At 38.2% G+C, this 20,615-nt stretch overlaps 1 protein-coding gene across 4 annotated transcripts in view; it reads right to left on the reverse strand.

Moving 5' to 3' along the window:
* The window catches only part of COMMD10 (COMM domain containing 10), a 109,094-nt gene that overhangs the window by 68,432 nt on the left and 20,047 nt on the right, over positions 1-20,615 (reverse strand). For all 4 annotated transcript variants that reach the window (XR_006013555.1, XM_042012801.1, XM_042012802.1 and 1 more), the window contains exon 5: positions 15,722-15,832. Coding sequence is in view for 3 of the 4 variants with exons in the window: in XM_042012801.1 (XP_041868735.1) it covers positions 15,722-15,832 (111 nt within the window). In the remaining variant the exon portion in view is untranslated. The remainder of the gene's footprint in view (positions 1-15,721; positions 15,833-20,615) is intronic.

Genomic DNA, 20,615 nt, shown 5'->3' on the forward strand with positions numbered 1-20,615 from the left:
TCCTGCCTTGATCAATTTCATACATTCCCTTGATCCTTTAACCAAAACTGTTTTGGCAATTTTATCTTATCTATTACTAATGTACCCAATATTTACTCTAAATGTGGTCCAAATTGACATTGCCATAATTCCCATTTTTCTTCCTCTCCTGTTTTTTTCTTTCATAATACATGCTGATTACAACCAGGTAAGGTTTTGTTTCTTATCATTGCTATTTCAAACCTGTACCTTTTAGCTCTATGCACTTCACCTACATACCAAATTCTTCTTATTGTATTCTTTGGCTTATGTTTGGACACAATGGAAAATTATTTTAAAACAGCTATGATGGTATAAGTTCATCTCTAAAACTTTATATACAAACTTTATACAGACAGCTCTTTTAAACGGAATTGTTTGGGGTTAAAATTAGGTCATTTTAAGGTTGAGCATATGAATGACACTGCTAATAACAGAAAAATAATCTAATCAAATAGCACTTCAGACAAACAGGTACAAACGAGATTACAAAAAAAAAGTGCTTAGCAATTTCCTGCTTTTTAAATTTGTGGGAATTTTTAAAGTATTTAGTTTTCTCTCCATCTAACTGATTTCATTAAAAAGAAATGCAAATGCATCAACTTTAACAAATTCCATGCAAGTAATTTATCTTTCTTGCCTCTGAAAAGAGTTTTACAAACTTACCAAAATCATCCTAATCTTTGTATTAGTAGCAATAATAAAGGCACAAACATACGTATTCAAGAGTCTCACTTTTATCTACATCTGTAAAGCAGAATGATGGTCTTAAAATGCCTGCTAAAATCTGGGAGATGACTGCTATTTTGGAAAGCATGAGACCAGTTACCATGAAAAAGAATTGTTAACAGTTAAAAACAGAGCATAGCTTCAAGTTGCATTTTCTTTGCTATGTCACACTCCTCCCCACGCTAAGAACTCACAACTGCCTGCAAATCACAGTCTATTCCCTTTTGTGCCAGTACAATTTCTTTGTAGATCCCACCAGAAACATAAGATCTCATGATTTCTAAAAGCTTTCAGGCCATCAGTTTTGTTTCATTTTGTAATTCATTTCAGGGCTCCATTTTGGAGCATAGCTTTACAAACATACAGGCGCAACTGTGAGAATGTGAACTTCATTCACTCTCTACAGAAGAAAAAACACACTTAGGGTTTTGATGTACTTAGAGGGAGTATCAATACAATTCTCAAGCGCCAGAAGGAGAAAGGGGTTTGGCTTTGTTTTTATTTCCAAGGTTCCTATCTACAATCACAGTTTGTTCTACTGCTTTTGTTTTAGCTTTGAAGGACCCTTAACTACTGCTCACAAAGGTTTCTATTTTCACACACACAAAAAAATCCCACTTAAGTTAAGCATCATTAAGGATTAAAAATATCTCCAGCATTCTAACAAGAATAGCCAAGGAAACTGAATCCCCCACGACAGGCTGTTGTCCTTGATGCCTGTTCCAGAGGTAATCTTCTTCTCCTTCTTGGTCTAGAATTTTCTGCTCCATTTTGAACTAGTTTGTAGGCGCCATACAGGCCACAGACAGAGGAAGGGAATTGAGAGCAATACAGATTTTATTGTCACTTGCATATATGCAGTTCCTTAAATCAATTTTTTTTTGTTAGGAAATTATTTTATTACAATAAAAAAATTACAGGGAAAATCCTTTTGGTCACCTCACCCATCTTCCTGCTAGTATGACTGTGTCCTATTTTATCCTCCCTGAAAATGCAGGGGTTTTTTATTTTCCGTAGAGCATTCACCCACCTAAGGGAATATCAGTCATCATCTTCTACATTATTTTATACACCAACTTCAGAAAGTGGAGAGAACACAGCTAATTCCCTGTACTAAGAGTCATGGCAGAAAGGAAGCCCAGCCAAGCCCTCTCCTACTCCAAGGTGTATTATTTTCAGCACCTGCACTATGTGCTCCCCACAGTGCCCAGAAATGTGGTGCTCAATAACATCAAAGCCTGACCTTAACTGAGAATGCTCATAATCACTTAGTGTTTGGGCAAAAAACCAGGAGCTCTATGAAAAACCATTGGCAAAAATGGAATAGTAATTTTTATACAGTTTAGGTCAATTCAGCTTGAAAGGCATTTTGTGGCACAAACTACAAGACACTTTTCTAGCCACAAAGACTTTCTTCTCAACACTTTCACATTCAGTAAAGATGCTAGTACTCCTTAACAAAAAAAACCCAAACATGAACACAAACTCCCTCCACGAAAAAACGTTAAAAAACCCAAACAAGCAAACAACAACAAACACACACACAAAAACTCCAAACCCATAACTGAAAAGAGTATTCTACTGGAAGCTTATGAATTAGATACAAATAAGGAAACAATGATTCCATGTAAATACATACTTTTTAAAAAAAACTTTGCTTCCACAAAGCCAAAGAATAATTTAATTTGTCAGGCTCTGAGGTAATATGAAGATAATAACATGTGTACATATACAATGGCAGATTACTTTTGCACTTGTTCCAGACCTCTTGCTAGAGCAGCACACTCCTGGATGTTGTCTCCAGTGGTAATAATGCGCAGTCTTCCTGACATTCACACTAGCCTTACTCCTGCAACCCTTTTTGACAGAATTAAACACGTGTCAATTTCACCTGAAAATGGGGCGTGCTTACCTGCATATAAAGACACATACTAAAATAATAGCACTTTGGTTTTGACACACAAAGCTATTTTTGCAGTTTTATAGGCTAATACATGTTTGGTCCGCAATTTTTATTTCCATCTTTATTAAAAAAAAAAAAAAAGGAAAAAGGCTAATGATGAAAGCACACTACTGAAGTGTTTCATAAAACAGTGGGAAGAACAGAATGCCTTTTTTTATTTATTTTTCCAGGGTCTAAAGCCATATCACTATAAAAAGCCAGCAGTCTTTCAAGTTGGATTGGAATGTTTTGAAAAGAAATTATTTTATTGCAAAAAAGGGAAGAAGGAGATTTGAACAAGCATCCTCAACGTCATGTCTCCCAGCAGTGCTTAAGCTACAGCACTGCACTTCTCATGCTCTGCGTTGACAAATATGTTTCATCTGTCTATCCATAAAGAACAGACATATTAGATGCCTTTTTTGATTTTTTTTTTGCAGTTTTTTGTTGCCATATCCTTCCTCTGTCTTACTATTTGCACACTTCCTCAAAAGATCTGCTATTGGTCTGTGGTTCACCCTTGCAATGCACTCAGATAAAAATGCCAGATTCTTCTCTTCTGAAAATAGTAAACACAACAGGTATTATACTCCATCCTAGACAAGCATCACAGGCCTCAATGTCAAAGTCAAGGATGGTTTCAAGTGCTTTGTGACTCCCTGAGGGCCACAGAAGCATACAATTGCAGTTTGAAATGGTAATGTGAATTTTAAAGCAATTCCACTAAAAAAATAAAATCCAACTATGATTCACTTGAATTTTCAAGAGCTTTCCAGAATGGTGTTTTAGATACCAGCTTGAGAACAAAGCACTGCATCATCCTGCATAACCCTTCTCAGAGTGCATCATTTTCCTGCATGACAATCATCCTCAGTTTTACTCCAAAAAACCTCTTCAGGCTCCACTCAACTACAGGTAGCTCTCAAAGAACACCACTTTCTTGCATTTCTGTGCTGCTCATTGCCTTTAGTGCCTCCACCTCCCCATATCTGTTTCATGCACTTCTGTTCTGTGTTACACCATTTTCAGACATCACTGTGCCTGCTTACCTGCGGTCTGCCTGCCTAGTACCCTTGACAAATTAATGCACTCCAACAGAGCAGCTCTTTGATGCTGAAGTGAAAAAGTTCTCCTGAAAAGGTTTACCTTTTCCTCCTCTAAGTTGTCCCAAATAGATCTGCATTTGGAAAGAAATCAAATAGTGCCAATATCAGTACTAAAACCCAGCTATTCTTCATCTCATCGATATTATCCCCAACCCATTTCGGTCCTCACAAGAAAGACTTTCATTCTCACTAAACAAAATTTAGTGATACAAATTTAGAAAGAGGAAATTAAAATGCTCACTCAAGAACCTGGTAAATTTTAGCATTTGAAAGTACAGACAGGATATACTGCCACCCCAGAATTCTGAAACTGTGTAGAAACTGCCTAAATATCTTGCATTTATGTAACACTGTGCTGCACATCCTTTTGGAGCAGAAGATACCCTACAGCATAACAAGGGTTCTAAGGCTTCAAGAACAAAGGAAACTAAAAGGAAAACAAAGGATTATAATGATCTATTACTTTATCAACCACTGTTCAAAAATAAAAGGAACAGAAACAACCATAAAAAAAAAAAGTTACTAATTGTATGTGGCACTACTTGATAGCTTGTATTGAATTTATTAGCCATAGCATGAAACTAAGGAATTCTGTCCCACTTGAATGGCAACTCTGATGTTGGAGGAATTTCAAAAGTATTTTGGAACCTGTTGCGTTTCTTTGATTGGAGAACAATGCATCTGTTCCTACAAAAATGAGATGAGAAAAAAGAAGAAGAAAAAGGAATGTGAAGAGGCAAAGTGATCTAAAAATTGCAAAAAGGAAAAAAACAGCTCACTAATTGTTTCACTGTTGTCAAAACTACTTTCCTGAATCTACAGAAAGCTTTCTTCCTGCCTCTAACTGCATCTTCAAAAAAACCTCCTCCTCCTAACTATTCTTAAGATTTTCTAATAAAAGGCACTTATTTTCTAATAATAAGTTCAGGTATTTTCAGGCATAGGTTGCCTGAAAAACCATTTGTTCCTGAACAAAAGATGTATTTGTTTCCACATGTGTATGGTTAGATTTTGAAACTTGTTTATTTAGGATTCAGAATAGAGGAGTAAAGATGACAAGCATTTGAACTCCTCTGTGCAGTTACTGAATCCTACACTCAGTTCCAGGTTGCAAACCTTCCAAAACTACCAGGTATGATGGCACATCTCAGTCACCAGTGGGCAACACAGTATAGTGTCAGTCCTCCTGAAAGCTTAAGCCCATGACTATCCTAAAGATACAAGGAAAAATATCTTCACTGACACAATCAGGCATTGGAATGGGCTGCCTACGGAAATGATGGAATCACCATCCCTGAAGTGTGCAAATAGCATGTGGATGTGGCACTGAGGATATTGGTTAGCAATGCTAAGTCACTGGCTGGATTTGATGACCTTGAAGGTCTTCTCCAGCCTAAAGGATTCTGTGATTCTTTAATACATTTCTCCAACTCATGAAGGAGACAAGTGCACCCTTTAGTGCTAAAGTACCTAACCAAAGAACCGTACACCAACAGCAGAGTAGTAGTAGAGCTCCACAGAAATCTAGCTATAGGCAACTTGTTTTGCTGTCAAATTCCCAGTCTCATAACATGACTTATTCCAAGCATAGGCATCGCCCAACTTCTTGTTTCTGTTGACATAGCAAGAGAACCAAGAAATAATCTAGTATTTTTAGCCTTTTTAAAACTCTGCTGTGCCTCCCTTTATGCACCAGAGGTAATACAAAAAAAATATTAAAAAATACAGATCAGGCATTACTAAAAAAGAGAGAGAAGCATTTTCGGTAGATTTGGCTCTCTTTTGCCTTTTGTATTATCCTATCATTACTCCAAGGCTTCAAAATGTATTCTTAGTAACAGGATCTGTCTCAATGTGGAAAAAAATGTTTTTTCCTCTGTCCTTTGAAATCTCTTTCTATTAGTGTCTTGCCACTGAGTGTGCATTCCTAGAAATATGTGTTATTTCATTAGTTTTGATTTTATACAATCATAGTGAACAAGATCTTCCCAGAGGCTGTAGGCCATGCTGTGGGTTGTGGTTTTCCTGTGAAAGAGGTCATATTTTATTTCATTTTAACCAGTGAAAAAGGTCACTTGTCATAGCAGCTTATAAAGTTTGTTAAACATTTATACAAAGCCAAGTGGCACAAACTGAGATGCCACACAGTTTCAGATACCAGACTCCTGTCATTGGTAAACAACAGGAAATAAGATGAGTGAAAATTGTCTCTTCTGCATATGATTGAGGTGATGACCCACCTTCTTCCACCTGAAGAGGGACTGGAAGGAGTGTCACAACACTGCTAGACACCTGCTTGATGTCAAATGCTCAGCGTTGATACTGTCTGATGGCATGTACTGCGTATTTATTGCCTCAAGCAGGACAGATGTTTGCAACGCAGGAGATGTTAACTTTCTACTCTTTCAAGAACAGACATATTATTTCTCTGGAAAGCCAGATTTGGCAATTACCTTAGTCGCAAACTGGCAAAAAAATTAGCAAAAGTAACAGGAAAGCAAGTCCAGCAATTCTGTAAAGTGGGCAATCAAACTGCTTTTAAATTCAAAACCATGCTATTAACCCCCACAGACGCTTGGTTTGAAACTCATTAGCATAAGAAGATCACTTCTCCTTGACAGTATCATTTTTACCAAAGCTCACAAAACTATGAATTTAAAGAACTGACAAAGAAAAAGTAAAGCACAGGAGAGAATTATAATGGTGAACACAAATGTAAACTGAATGCAAATGAAGAAGTGTGGGCTCTTTCCATACTACTCTGAGCAGACCTGGTGAGAAGCCTGTCACATAAAACACCTAATTAGTTTGTAATAGTCTAAGCAATACAGAACTGCTGACAAGGTATGAACCAACAGAGTAATCGGAAATTATGCTTCTCACCATAATGTTTTTTAAAGGTACATGACAAAAAAGCAAGGTGTAACCTGCCTGGTATTGAGTTGGTTCGGCAGCTGCTCCTTGTCACCCATTCAACTGTTTTCACAGCCTCTTCTGATATGAGTACTGACATTATTAGGAAGAAAAGATAAGCACTTATCTGTCCACAAGACATGCAACTAATTGTGTATAGAGGAGGAAACGTGACTGGAGGAAACATGACAGGATGCACAACCCCAAAGTGGTCCCAAAGTAAGCTGTGGGGGCTTGACCCTGGCAAGATGCAAATGGTCTGACACAGAACAGTTTTTCTCCTTTGGGCTGCACAGTACTTTTATTTTACTTGTTGTTACACAGTAATAGAATCTGTAATTTTTTAACCCAAATTAAGCTGTTTCATATGCAATGTCCTCATATTTTAGTACCATAAAAGAGACACTGTTCAAATGCTTCAAAAAGTAATTTTTTTGTTTCTGTGGCTAGCCGTACTCTTGAAAGGTTTACAAAGGAAGTTTGCAAGTAAAATACGATCAAGCACTCAGTTTGAAGCTGAATCTTACACTAGTTTAACTTCATACTGAGTACAGTTAAAGCCACTATAAATCAACATAAACTATTGCTCTGCCACCACTCAGCAGTGCTTCTTCCGGAAGAAAGATAAATCCATTACACAAATTTAAAGGTATGACCAAGCTTCTCAAGTCCTCTGCAGGTACTTTGACTGAAATCTCACTTCATGAGTATCTCTTCCTCTGCAGAGAAGATGAACTTATGATTGCTTTGATCAAGACCCCAAAGGCAAAGGAGCCAGCTGTTCCCAGGGTAGCTCCCCTGCCTGCCCACTCCAAGGATCAGTACCCCACTGCTCCCTCTCTTACAGGTCAGCACAAGATTCAGCAGCAGGATATGGCTCGCCTCAAGTTCCCCACTCCAGCACTGAGCTGCTGAACCTCAAATTCATGCTGATGTTCCACTAGGCAAACATACCACTCAAATACAGCTCCACATGCCAGACTACACTCCCTGGTAAAGGAGTTAAAAAGTTTGTTGGAGAGCAAAAAACAAATTATAAATTAACTTTAAAAAAACAAAATCTAAGAGTTGCCATGCAAGGAAGTGAAGGAACAACAAAAGTTGACTTTGGTAAATATTCCCAGACTTTAAAAGTTATTTAAATATCATGAATATGATATTTTCAACCCATCTGGCCCAACTTCTTTTTTGCCTTTCAGAAACTTAAGAAGGCAAAATGATACTTGTTAAATGTCACTTGTTTTCAGCTCTTCCATCTATTAAGACAGACATCTTCTACCAACTACGGGTAGTAAACAGATTTTAAAAGCATATAATAGAATGATACAACTGTTAAGGCTGGAAAAGACCTCTGAAATCATTGAGTCCAACATTTAAGCTAGCACCGCTGTGTTCACCACTAAACCATGTTTCCAGGTGCCACATTACACTGCTTCCCTGCGGAGCCAATTCCAATGCCTGACTACCCTTTCAGTGAAGGTATTTTTCTTAATATCTAGTCTAAACCTCCCCTGGTGCAAACTGAGACCATTTCCTGTCACCTATCACTTGCTGCATGGAAGAAGAGACTGACCCCCACCTGGCTATGACCTTCTCTCAGGCAGTTGTAGAGAGCTATCAGGTCTCCCCTTAGCTTCCTTTTCTCCAGGCTGAACATCCCCAGATCTCTCAGCCACTTCTCATCAGACTTCTGCTCCAGACCCTTCACCAGCTGAGTTGCCCTTCTTTTTGTTATACCTCGTCCACTTCTGCCTCTGCCTTCAATTCTCAAAGGCAGCAGTCAACATCAGTGTGACAGATGACAAGGCAGAAGAGCAATGCCGATAACCTGAGACTCACTGTCAGACTAAGTCCAACTTTCACATTCATCTCTCCCTAAACGTACCCATTTCTTAGACTACCTTATCTTTCTACCATAGAGTCAGTAAGACACAGGCATGGGAGAGATGATGGTTTTTAACATACTTGTGAAGGTACCACAGAGTTTACTGCCTAAGTAAAAGCAAAGGGAAAGGGAGTGTCCAGAAGTACTGCAAAAGCATAGCAAAAGTGCTGAAAAAATAGGGTTATCTTCCATTGCTACACACAAATGACAGCAACAGTTCTCCATTGCTACACACAAATGACAGCAACAGTTCATCTGTTAAGACACTGTACAGTCTCTGAGAGTAAGAGGTAAGAAAGTACATAAATGCCTGAGAATTTGCCATGAATCCCATGGATGTCTTTGCTTCATCTGAAAAGACTGAAGTACCAAGCCTACAAAACCAGTTTGGGGCAAACAGGAAACAAATTTTGTCAGAAAAAAAGATGTAATGAACAACAGCATTAAATAAGAGAAGCTCACCAGATCTTTCAGTTTTCCAAATTCCCTCAAGGCCCTCAACTTTAACTCTGCCCAGCAATGAAATCATCAAGTTTAAATTTAGTATTTGAGCTACTTTTCTGCTGTTTATTGGGACTGACAACAGCACAGCTACACATTACGGACAATTAATTTTACTCCTGTGCAAACCAAGAGTTTCATTTCTAGCTATAGGCTGAGGTTGCCAATGCTGCAACCAACTATAAACAGTCAATTGGCACCATCTTCTTCTTTAGTTCCAAGACACAAACAGGTAGAAAGTCCTAAGAATGTTTTACCATGAACAGAGCATGTGTAGAGGCTGTAACCAGTCACAGGGTTTGAAAATTTCTGTGATATAGTCTGTATTCATAAATTGTGCATATAGCCAGATGAAAGAAATGTAAGTATACTGTAAAGAAATCCTTACCATAAGCTGGATAATTAAATAATGTAAAATCACAATTCAAGTCAGATAATTAAGTACACACTGCAGTACAACTTCCAGAGGCGAGTGCATACTCCTGGAGCCACACCACCTAGTAAATGGTTACTAAGTAAAACGTCAAACTACTCACAAGTTACAGAACGCAGGTTACACAGCCATCCATTTATATGCTGGTAAGGAAACAAAAAAGTCCTCTCAGCATTTTAAAAATTCTGGACCGCAGCTTCATTTTTTCCTCTAATTAAATGGATTTAATCAGAGGTAATAGCTATGATAGATCAAAACCAAGCAGTCTAATGCAAGATTTGCTGTTCACTGTAAGTGCAGAATTTCTGTCTCTCATGGTGGAGCAATTAAATTTCTGTCATCTTTCTGTAGTGATGTGACTGCTGGAATCAAGTTATAAATTTCAGGCTCATTTTTCTGAGTTGTTCCACACACTCAAGATTATAGTGTCATTCTTACTACCACTCCTACAAATACAAGGACCTTTCTCATTCTGAAGCCTCCTCTTAGGGAACTTTCTTCTTTCTTAACAGCAGCAATATTTATTAGGGTTTAATTCTCAGAACAAAACTCATTTCGCAATGTACACCTTGCCAAAAGCAGTAACCTTGCTTGTTCAGAAGCACAGAAAAACCCTGAACCAGGACTATGCTGTCTGAGGCTATCCAGGTCTCCAATTAGCTCTTCTAAAGAGGAATGAAAAAACCGTTTTATCTCAATCACATCCTTAAACATTTCTGCATTCATCCAAGGCCTGTCCTACTTTGTTTTTGCAATTGTTAGAGACTTACAAATAAGCTTGATGAGAAAACTAAGCTCAATTCAAGGGTGCACATACAAGCTTGTTTGTGCTCTGAGAAGGAAAAAGGTGATGTTCTCATCAGAGAAGAAACTGGCTGAGAGGTAGCTGATGAACGTGGGAAGCAATTTACAATTGTTTCGTCTTTGGACCTCATCATAGTTCTTTCAGCATTATTACTTTCAAGTGTTCTCTTTTTGAAGGCTCTACAGATAAAAATAACTCCTCTATTTTGAAAAAAATAAAAAAGGCCACATAAATGGATCATCCCCAAAGGCAAGGACTGAGATGGCAAATGAAAGTAGTACATGCTCAATTCTGCCACCTCCTACTTCTCAGAAGTGGGATCATTTTACTAGCATCCACCAACTCTCACTGTTATGCCACTCCACAAACACAAATTCTTTTCAGAGAAAAAAAGAGGGCTAAACTGAGGTGGAAGGGGAAGGACCACCATATTTCCCTAAATACTGATCATGTGCAGATCCTGCCTGCATGCCATACAGGCTGCAGAAAATCTACAGTGTGAATTAAGTAATTGATATAGTTCTGATAGAAGAAAAGATTTGTTTCTCATTTACTTTGCTTTGGGGTTTTTTTGTAAAAGATAGGAAAAGTAATCACAATGGCAAACTCAGAAAGCAGAATAGCATACCTATTGAAGTAAACAGAGCAAAAAGGTCTAAATTTTGTTCACAGTCCAGAAATATACAGAAAGTCTGTAAAAACCAGGAGAAAAAAACCCAAAACATATGCTGCTATTTTAACAAGTAAAAGATAGTAATTTCAGATCTCTATGCTTCTACTTACTCTGTAGAATGATGAATATGTATTATCAGCTCAGTTTCAAATGTAATCAAACCCCAGTTCGATTTTCATAGAATCATAGAATACCCTGAGCTGGAAGTGACCCACAAGGATCATCAAAGCTCTTCAGAGCCTCAAGAATCACACCATGTGCCTGAGAACATTGTCCAAATGCTTCTTGAGCTCTGTCAGGCTTGGTGCTATGACCACGTTTCTGGGGAGCCTGTTCCAGTGCCCAACCACCCTCTGGGTGAAGAACCTTTTACTAATAACCTAAACCTCCCCTGACACAGCTTCATGGTGTTCCCTCAGGTCCTGTCACCGGTCACCAGAGAGAAGAGATCAGTGTCTGCCCCTCCTCTTTCCCCTCACAAGGAAGCTCTGGACTGCTATGAGATGCCTCCTCAATCTCTTCTGCTCCAGGCTGAAGAGACCAAGAAACCTTAGCTGCAGCTCGTATCACTTCACCGCTAGACCCTACACCGTCTTTGTCGCCCTCTTTTAGACACTCTCTAGTAACGTAATATCTGTTTCATACCGTGGTGCCCAGAACTGCCCCCAGCACTCGAGGTGAGGCTGCCCCAGTGCAGAGCAGGGTGGGACAATCCCTCCCTTGCTCAGCTGGTGATGCTGTCCCTGATGCCCCCCAGGACACGGGTGGCCCTCCTGGCTGCCAGGGCACTGCTGGCTCATGTTCAACTTGCCACCAACCCCCAGACCACTTTTCACAGCGCTGCTATCCAGCATTTCATTCCACAGTCTCTCCATACATCCAGGATTGCCCTATCCCAGGCGTTGAATCTGGAATTTGCCCTGATTAAAATTAATTTGGTTAATGACTGCCCATCTCTCTTAATTTGTCGCAGTCTCTCATGTGTTACATTATCCTGTTAAAGCATCCAGAAGTTAGGGGAAATTATTTAGAAGAAAATAAAAGTAAATTAGCATAGTAGAATTCTAATATTATCTTTCAGCAAAAGTATTACACTAGCAGTTTTAACAAACCAGCACAATTATCAGTTACTTTTTGTCTTGCATTACCAGACAAAATCCTGTAAAAATTCTTCTAATACATGCATAAAGAAGGAACAAAAGAAAAAAAATACTGATATTTCACAAGGAATCTCTACATACTATTTATGCTGAAAAAAAGAGCTCCCCCAAGAAGTCCTTTATGGTTAAGAATAAATTCACTGATTAAATAAGGAGAAGGAAAACCAAGAAAAGAGCAAAGCCTTCCATAGGACAAATTGCAATTAGATAACTGAATCTAATGAAATCTGTGGAATGGATTTACAGAAGAAAATTGGATAACTATCGAGAGACAACACTGGGCAAGAATAATTTATTTATCCTAACAATTTTCAAGCATAAATGGTAACTACAGATCATGTGCAAAAATACACACCAACAAATACCTTATCTAGTAATGTGCCTTACTGGATCTTCCTAAAGATGAGTAATAGCAACAACTTTTTAAGAATATACTCCTACTCCTCACATTCCTCTGTGAAGATATTCAGCACCAATTGTGTGACATTTCTGAAGCCCTTCAATCTTTCTACACACTTCAATTTTATTTATTTATTTATATGGCTCCTCCTACGGTTATAGAAAACTACCACAGTAGTTTTAAAAAGTCTGGACTAGGTAGCCTAAGGAGTTACTGCTATTAACAGTTGGAAGGAATGTCAGAGTGTGTGTCTATGCGGATAGTTATCAAATCAATTACTGGAGGAAAGAAATGTTAAATAAACACACCACTTCTGGGGATCACTCTTTGTTTACAAATCAAAAATCTTAATTAGCGACACAGAGTATCAGGATTGTTAATTTGTGCTCCTCCTACCTGTCAATTGACCCTATAGCCATAAAAATAATGATACTCTGTACAGAATCTCCAGTTTTTCCTGTTGCAATCAACAGTCCAAAAATCTGAAACCAAATTTACTATTAAAAAAACCCTTTTACACAGCTGATATCTTACACATCAGTTCTCAAATGTCACCTAAACTCATGAATATGTCATAACAGAAGCAAAGGGATCTTGCAGATCAAAGATGTGCTTCCTATTACACCAGTTTGTTTTCTGTGTCTAGTTCATAGACATTTCACTTCCCTTAGACTTTGAAATGCAATTAAATATTTGAAAAAATGAATCATTGTAATAAAACGCTGTTAATTGGATTTTTAATTGGAAGTTCCTTTTTTCTCTTTCTCATACAAAACACCAGCAGCAACCAAAGCAACCGAGATCACAGGACAACTTGGGCTGGAAGGCTGTGTCTGGCAGCCCACCTGATCCACCCCCCTGTTCACACTGGGGCTAACACAAGCATAATTGCACGTCTGAGTATAAGCAAACAGCAAATCTGTAACAAAAACCAGGAAAATACAGTTTAACAAAAATCATGGGGTCTGATCACAACTCTTGCTAGTCACAAGCAGTATATTTCCTGGGAAATGCAAATGTCTCTTGCCACTTGAACCACCTGAAAGAACCAAAGAACACCTTACTTTTGAATTTCCATGGATTTATTCCTCTGGGACTCTGTATTTCATCTGAAGCTGACAAAATGTACTCTATAAATATTTATACAGCATATAGCAGATTTTTTTTTATTTCTCAACGTACAAATAACATCCACAGAGCCACAGGTTTTATGATTACCTCTCCAGGAGAGATAATTTAACTACTAATTTTAAATGTCAGCTTCAGATGAAATGAGTGAATAAGAACTGTTTAAATGTTCTTTAAGTAGTGTGATTTGTAGTAAACACTAATGTATTAGTATAATTAATTTTAGTTAGCAGAAGTGAAAATAATAGCCCAATTCATTTACCTTGCTCAGTATGGTTTTTTATTAATAGGCTTTCTTTTTCTAAATACGCAAGAGAAACTTCTATTGTCATATACAGATTAGAAATGTAAACACTTAAACACTTCCCACAATGACTGACTTCAGAATTGATTCTGAGTATTATCTCAAAAAAAGCAAAGAACCGGTGTGACAAAGAGCACTACTGCCCCCTAATGAGCCAGACCACAAAAGCTCCTCTGTAACAGCATTTTGTGTCTTTCCTGAAAAAAAATCAAGTCATTATATCCATGAATTAGGAAAAAAAAAAAAGGGAAAAATAAGACAATCATTAAGAACATATACTTTAACTCACACCACATTTCTGCACAAAAGGCACATACAAAATTTTGGAGAGGGGAAAAAAAGATATCTAGTAGCTACGATTTTCAGATACTTAATGCACCAAGAGATCATGAAGACGCAAGATACACCATAAAAATCACCCACACTCCTGTTTGTATCTATGCAGGTATTAGTTAATCTTTTATACTAGGATGTAATCCTGTAGTGATCTTCACACCAACACAGATTTTTAAATTTTAATGTCTGTGCTTTGAGAGCATCAGTTTTCTTGTTGCACTGTTTTATCTAAATGCCCATCACAAGTTTATTCTAGGCTTGTAATTATCGCAAAGTAATTCTGATCTTGGTATCTAAACATACCCACAAAAAGAAGTAGGAGAGGTAACAATTGAAAAGTCTACTATCTGAATTCTGTTTGTACAGGAAACAGAAGAACTTTCTGTCTTACATGAAAGTGACATTTTTCCCTCTATATTTTTTTTCTGCCGTAAGAACTGAATCTGTATTCAGTGCTCACCAATGCAGCTTGAGCACAAAATTTTGTCTGGTTCCTGTATCTGCATTTCAAAAATACAGATTGCAATGAAATGCTCAAAAAAATACAGCTGCTGCAAGTCTTAGTGAGAAGCACAAACATAAGCTGTGTATTCTCTTTTATTCCACCATAAGTCAGATATTCCACTCACATTAGTACAAGTACTGGATTTAAATGCAATGCTAAAGCAGCACTGAGTTCTGATTTCTCCCCTCAAACTCCTTATACTGAATTTTTCATAGGTGAACATTCTGACAGACACCACAGAACTAAAGACTCCAATTTCCATTATCAAGACACAGTTAAAATTAATTCATGTGCCTAATTTGAAACATGCTGGCAATCAAAAGACACAGGTTTTATGAACAAAAAATTACGTTCATTAGTGAGTTTGGGTATTGATATGCCACCGAGTCACTAAAATCCTTGAACTTAAGACTCTACCTTAAAATCTCCAAATATGGGGTTTCTGTGGCCTCATATACTGTCATCATTCACATAAACACATCATTAGCCTAGAAAGGTTGCAAGTGATGAGCAATGTCTTACATAACTACACACATGGTAGAAGGCTGCAACCTACTATGTATTAAAAGCATAAGAACTACAATCATATGCTATGTGATAAAAATAAACTATCTACAAAAACATTTTAGAGACCTGAAATAACCATATTCCCTACTTCTGTTACAGCCCAAAGAGCTGGTAACACAGCACGCAGTCTATTGAATATTTATGCTATTATATCAGTACTTCACAATTCCAAGTGTTTACTATAACCTTAATGAAATATAAAAATGAAAATAATGACAAGAATAACAACAAGAGTTCCAATGGATGCCTCTAACAGAACTTTCACATAAGGCCATCACCACAACCCATTCCAACTCTGCTGACATATATTTCTTACCTGTGAATCTTCATTGCTCACTCCCAGCTCCAGCACAGCTTGAGGAGACTTCAGCTTTGCTTGCATGGACTCTGCCATTTGAAGATTAAGTTGCCATCCAATTGTTTCAAGCTATAAAACACAAATTTACATGACAATCAGATGGTTCAGAAGCACTGAGGTCAACTTTCAAAACTGCCAGTGGTCTGTGTCAGTGAACACAGTGTCACGCTCTACAAACGTTACGCATTTGTATACAATGCATTTCCCTCAAATTATCTTGGACTCCAAGACAGATTTGCTTCTCCTTACCAAAATTACCCTTCAAATTGCCTATGACCACTCAAATAAAGCAACTTCCTATGTCTCAGATCTGATGGAACCAATCCATAAAACACAACTCTGGGTCCAGAATATGGTCGTTTCCTCTTCTCGAGGAAGTTTATCAGCAAAGCTGTGGATTCAATTTCATTTCATATTTAATTTTCTTTTAGGAAAAAGAAAAAAATACCAATAGATAGCAAACCAGCTAAAAGTGGTGATTCCTTAATCCACAGATCTACTCTTATGTGTTGTACCATATGCAGACCTTAACAACAAAAATAATTCTGCTTTTTGAATCATTAATGCTGAAAAGACAAAACCCAGGTATGCACGTGAGCAATAGAATTTTTAATAGAAAGCTAAAAAAACCACATTACAGATTATTTTTTAATCATTAATATCAAGCTCTATTCAAACATTACTGTCCTGGGGTGATGTTATGGAGCCGCTTTATTCCTTACCCGTCCGCTCAATGCCCAGGGACGCTGTTTCTCTAAGATGGACCCAGGGCCGGGGCCACGGGCCGAGTGCGGGGCGGTTTAACGGGGCCCTGCGGCTCCAGGGGCTCAGCAGGGCTGGGGAGGGAGCGCGCCGGGAGCGCTGTGCTGCTCTTTGGGTTTCCTCTGTGTTCCAGCTAGCTGGGAAAAGGTTCTGTTGGTTTTTTTCTTGTTCTTTTTTCCCTTTCCTTCCCCTTGCCTCACTGCCTCCCTTCCCTCTTCGCTAGCCCGGGGGGTTCACAGGGTGGCCCCGGCTGGTCCGAGCCCGGGTGTCTGTTCCCTCTCCGGGAATCTGTTGATTTTGAGGGTTTTTTTTCCCCGTTCTACCCTGTTTTGTTTGGTGTTAATAGACTGGGTTTTTTTCCACTTTCACTTGCTGTGACCCACTTGTCTTATTGGTGGAGGAAAAGGGGAGGCCCTTCTTCCCTTCAGAGGAGACACTCATTCCGGAGTGTATCCTCCTGAAGTTTTGTCTCCAAAACTGAGGCAGTACAGCTCATGCACAAATGAAGTACACAACAACAGAACTACAAGGCTTCCACAAAATCATCCCCCTGGCCTTAGTGAAATAAAAGGAACTGGACAAAGTCTTACCATCTGCCAAGATAATTTACACACAAATTCTTTCTGGTCTAGTGTCTTCCCTCTTCTAGTAAATATTGTGGGTGACTTGGTGAAAGTGTGCCACATCTTGGTTAATCTCTTACGTAATGTAATCTAACAGCTAAATTCAGCTAAGATCATTAACAGAATAAAGCCATGCCAAAGACCTTGTATTGTGAACTGCAAAACATGCCCTGCATCCTCCAGTGACACAAATCTCTAAACGAAAGATAGGTAAGGGTGGCAAAAACTTCTTCCATTGGCACAGCTCAAAGACAATTTCTTGTAGCTATATGATTTACATTTACATACTAATGTATGTTTTACTGCATTTATCTGTACACTGGATCAATCCAAGAACTGTGTTAACAAACACTAGCCACCACATAACTAACCATACCAAAAGGAAAACTATATCATGACATATCCTAACCACCCAGGCAAATACAAGATGGTTAGGGAGCTTAGCCAAGGCCACAGTTAAGGGAAAGTCACAGTCTAGACTGACTGTGTGTACAGCTATAGGAATAGGACAGCAGGAAGAACTTCAGCAGGTCAGCTAGCAGTCTGTCAGCTTCTCTGCAATCAATGTACCATTCAAACTTCAATTTGTCATAAAAATAAGGAAGTTTACATTTAATCAAATGCATGAAAGCATGCAGACGACACAAAGGGACCCTGTGAAGATGTTCCAAGTCTGGTCCACCTAATTTTGAGCATAGCTTTAATAACAGTATGCCCACAGCCTATGAATTAAAAGATGCTTTAAAGAAAAGTTATATAATTATAAAAGCAGATGAATTTTTAATCATAATTCTGCTTTGATTTTCTCTAACTTGATTACATCTTGGTTAGTGAAAACAATAGTGCATGGCCCATCCCACCCAAAAGCAAGGAACAATCTAGAGTGGATTCTGTCTACATGCTCAAGTCAACCACATCAATGGACAACTCTGCCAAGTCCCTGTGCTAACCAGCATTTTCCAGGAAATTATACCAGGATGATACAACTAGAAATCATTTTTCTCTCCACAAACTTCAATGAAATCAAGAAATCAACTCTTGATTCTTTCAGGAGTATAAAGATAGTACCTAAAAAAAAAAAGTTCAGTTAAGATAATTGATAATGGTCAACAGAAAAGGACTCAGATCCTAGGTTATGGGATATAGTGGTGGAAGCAGCCCAAAGCAGGCAACTGGGAACAGAACCACCTATTGACAAAACATCTAAACACGAAGGACAAACACAGAGACAGCGAGTTCTGGAACGTGATGGCTCTTCATACTGCAGTCACTATGGTTCAAGCCCCCTGCTCCTCAACTTAGAAACACCCTTCTATCAGCTACTTAAACAGTTCATTACTGTAGTAGGGAAACCAAGCCTTAGAAAGGATAGCAGCTTACCCAGGATCATAAAACAATGCCACTAGAGACAAAAACAATATGCAAGGAAGCCTGACTTTTAAGACTTTTCTGAAGCTGTTATAAACTGTGTACTCTGTGTAGCATGAAAAACAAACCACCAAAAATGAAGAAATTCAAGTGCGTGTTTTCTATTTCATTTTCAATACACATCTATCTCAGAATACTGTAGAGGGCTCAGAACAAATACAATATATGTAGCAGCACACTGGCCTGAGTTAATAGCTGAAAAGCAGCTGTAACTCTTGTTTTATATACTGCTTTACCTTAAAAAATTGTTTTCCTGTATAATTCATGTCTGTTTTCTCTTTTAACATAGTTGTATGAGAATAAGTTTTAATTAATAAATAGCATGCTGCCTAAAGCATCAAAATGGTCCATTTTCTTGAAAGAAAAGTGCAGCATGTATCTGGCAACAGTTGTGTTTGTTTACTTAGAAAACATTCAACATCCTGAAATGTCAATTAACCTTTTGAGAGTAATGACATGTTTTTGCATGGCATTTGTGTCAAGGCACAGTATTTGTTAGTCACAAAGTGGTACATACTTTAAGGCAATTTTTTCAAATATGAAAAGACTATAAAATTGTTTTTTCTGTAACAAGTTTTACACCAGAAGTAAAAAGAACGATGGGAGAATGGTGTCAGAATATGTGATATACTAACTGAAAAGCATTTACTGGGGTAGAGGAGTATTTCTCCGTTCCTAGCACGAAAACAAAGCCACGTTTTTAGCTATTTTAGACCTTCAGCTTCTTTTCACAATTTCATCAGCAGGTTAGAAATGTGCAAGCTACCTTGTCACTGCAACACTAAACACTGTTGAAAATATACTGTTTAGTGCTGTAACTTCTCGTTGATATCTCTGGCACTTATTTAACCTCAAGGTTATGTTTAGGAAAAAAAATCCAAAAAACCCACAAACCCAAACAGGTGCAAGCTGGAAAAGGGGAAGGAAATAAACACAGGTACTAAACAAAACCCATAGTAAGAATTTATGAAAATGCTTCAGTGCTTCAGATCTGCTCCATGAACCCTTTGGCAAATAAGTCAGGGCAACAAAAATATGAGGAAGCTTTCAACAAACCTTGCAAATCCTCGACTCGTGTCCATTTTGTTTCATTCAGGCTTTTAAAGAGATTACCATGGCACTCAGGACTAACAAACATCGAAGAACTTACGCACCTCCCCCTTCCAGCACTCACTCAGTACTGGCTGTAGAAGAGATAAGGCGTATCTGTAATAAGCTCTGTACTCCCTTACCCACACCGCTTCTCAGTAGCCACCCACAGCTGTCCCAGGGCAGATCCACACTAGAAAGCAGCTAGTTACCCTACTAGAAGAGGATCTGACCCTTCAAATTAAGATGAGCAGCACCTGTACAGTTACATAAAAACGTCACTTCTGGTCTATCTGTGATGATCACAGTCATTTTCTTCCAGTGTAAAACACTGGATCTTCCAACTCAAGCACTGTCCAGCAGACTATTTTCCAACAGCTAAACAGTAGAGTGCAGTATTTTACACAGTAAGACAAGATCATCACCAATCTAACATAACTATGGTAAAACATTTGGGTGAAAGTCACTCTCTTGAAAAAAGCCCAGTGCACTAAATGTCAAGGCAGCTTTTAGAGCTGATATAAACCTCAAGCACAATCTCCAACCAAATCAAGGTTCACACAGACAAAATTAACACCCACAGAATCCACCATTTCTCTTGTCACTTACAGCCCATTGTGTTTTTACACACTCTCTTTTCCTTTCCTGGTGTATTTTCACCACAGTTCCTTACTTTATTTTTCACTGCCCATAAACCTGAACTGAGAAGAAATTCAAGAAGTCTGAGAAACAGAACAAGTTTCTGTATTAGTTGTCAAAAAATACTTCTCTATATATATTTATTTTACACTGCTCAATGAGAAATCACATAAATGCTCTTTGGCAAAGAAATTCAGGCTAATCGTCTTAACTATACAAGAACCAGGCTATCAGACTCAAAATTAAGGACTACCACTTTGAGAAGGAAAGCAGAACAAATGTCAATAACAGGCATGTTGTGGGGCTCCAAC

Source organism: Corvus kubaryi, unplaced genomic scaffold, assembly GCF_017639235.1.
Source record: "Corvus kubaryi isolate FWS band 111438036 unplaced genomic scaffold, C.kubaryi_AGA036_p1.0 split1-37296, whole genome shotgun sequence".
Classification (NCBI taxonomy): domain Eukaryota; kingdom Metazoa; phylum Chordata; class Aves; order Passeriformes; family Corvidae; genus Corvus; species Corvus kubaryi.